The following is a 1,706-nucleotide window of genomic DNA, read 5'->3' as shown; positions in this document are numbered from 1 at the left end:
GAGGAGGAGGAGGAGGAGGAGGAGGAGGATTTGAATTTGGACAGCGCTAATTCCCGCTCAACAGAAAGCTCTATGCGCTTGACAATACGACGTAGATCTAGTGGTTTGTCTCACCTGAGGAAGATGACCACTCTGGGCACGGTGGTCAGTGTTTGCAGAAGGGCCAGCAGAGCGGAGAAGAGGACGTAGGAATAGAGATGGGAACATCCGTAAGGACAGAGGCCGGTCAGTGCAGAGCCACCTTTGATGCAAGAACATCGGGAGTAGACCTGCAGAGTGCAACACGTGTAATTGGTCGCTTTTAAGGACAAGCGGGCTAACCCAGATTACGGGGGTTTCCAGAAATCTAGACCTACACCAAAAGTGGGCATTGCCCTACCTATAGGAGAAGTTTGGTTTCATTGCTGTGTTCGTTTGGTTATATAGAGGAAACTCTCCTTGTCTTTTAAAGAAACTGAACATGGGTCCAAAACTATACCTTCCCGAAGAAGGGGCTTAAAAGCGACCAATTGTAAGTATAGATCTAATTAAGCGTTTTACGCCGGTATCGACACACTGTAGATTATTTTGGAGGCGGGCTGCTATGACACTGCCAGTCAGGGCCAACCCAGGCTGAGTGGGATGTAGTATTACAGTAGAGATAGAGATAGTCGGTGAATAACTTTTCACTTGGGAATCGAACACACTTTTTTGCGTGCAACGGGTTGAATAATGTCCATTTCAACATGAAATTGCAAGATAAAAGATACGTGTCTAAGTATTTTATTATACGTTTAACGCTCAAATAACACTAGTACTATGTTATTTAAAAGGCAAGATCTCGGAATTTAATGTTCGCCTCCCATAAGACCTAGATAAAAATGGATAGAGAGCCTTGAAAACTCCCCAAACGACCCCGGGTTCAAGAACGCCCAGTCTGGGATTGAACCGGGGCCATCCACTCTGTAGTCCAGCATGATACCAATTTAATTAATCTAACTAAAGTTAAAAGATAAACGAACAAATCTTAGCAAACGATGATTGAAGAAATAGCATAAACCCTCTTCGAATATATTAACATGGCACACGCTTAATGATTTAGCATTCTTAAGTTCGTCCACAGTAGCAATAGAGATGGGAACATTTTAAAATGACTATGGATACACTTTTTTGGTGTAAGTGAACACACCCAGAAGAAAAGAAACCAAATTCAAGCAAATTTTCTGTCAAAACTGTCTACACTGTACATGTATTTATATATATATAACTAGGCAATAAGCGTATGCGAAACGTACCGACGTGGACTCGTTAATAAAAACTTGTTCACACCCAGCTTGACAAGGGGAGTAATAAGTGAGGCCGTCTTGGCCGCAGATGGGGAAGTAACTGTGTTCTGAACATTGGCAATGTCTAACACAGGCCGGGTTCCAATCTCTGAGGATAAATGAAACAAAAGTTTGCTAAAGGTTTATTAACAGCAACGGCACTGTTGTTAGTGCTGTAGGCTACTATGAATTGTTTCTTTCCCCTTCTTTCTATCTGTATTTTTTCGTAAACAAACGTATACACATCCACATGTTAATACGAATACACACACACACACACACACACATACACACACCCGCACACACACGCACACCAACACATACACACATGCATACTACACATACACGTCTGTCTGTCTGTCTGTCTGTCTGTCTGTCTGTCTGTCTGTCTGTCTGTCTGTC

General features: G+C 42.7%; 1 protein-coding gene across 1 annotated transcript in view; it reads right to left on the bottom strand.

The window, feature by feature from the left end:
• Positions 1-114: 114 nt before the first annotated feature.
• LOC101863306 (solute carrier organic anion transporter family member 2A1) overlaps positions 115-1,706 on the bottom strand; it is a gene marked incomplete at its 3' end in the record, with an annotated part of 19,116 nt that continues 17,524 nt past the window's right edge. Inside the window, 2 exon segments of the mRNA XM_013089316.2 lie at positions 115-269; positions 1,275-1,413. Of these exon segments, the coding sequence (XP_012944770.1) occupies positions 115-269; positions 1,275-1,413 (294 nt within the window).

This window comes from Aplysia californica, unplaced genomic scaffold (genome assembly GCF_000002075.1).
Source record: "Aplysia californica isolate F4 #8 unplaced genomic scaffold, AplCal3.0 scaffold00924, whole genome shotgun sequence".
Taxonomy (NCBI): Eukaryota; Metazoa; Mollusca; class Gastropoda; order Aplysiida; family Aplysiidae; genus Aplysia; species Aplysia californica.
The sequence above is the reverse complement of the archived record's forward strand: the minus strand, read 5'-3'. Positions and strand labels throughout refer to the sequence as shown.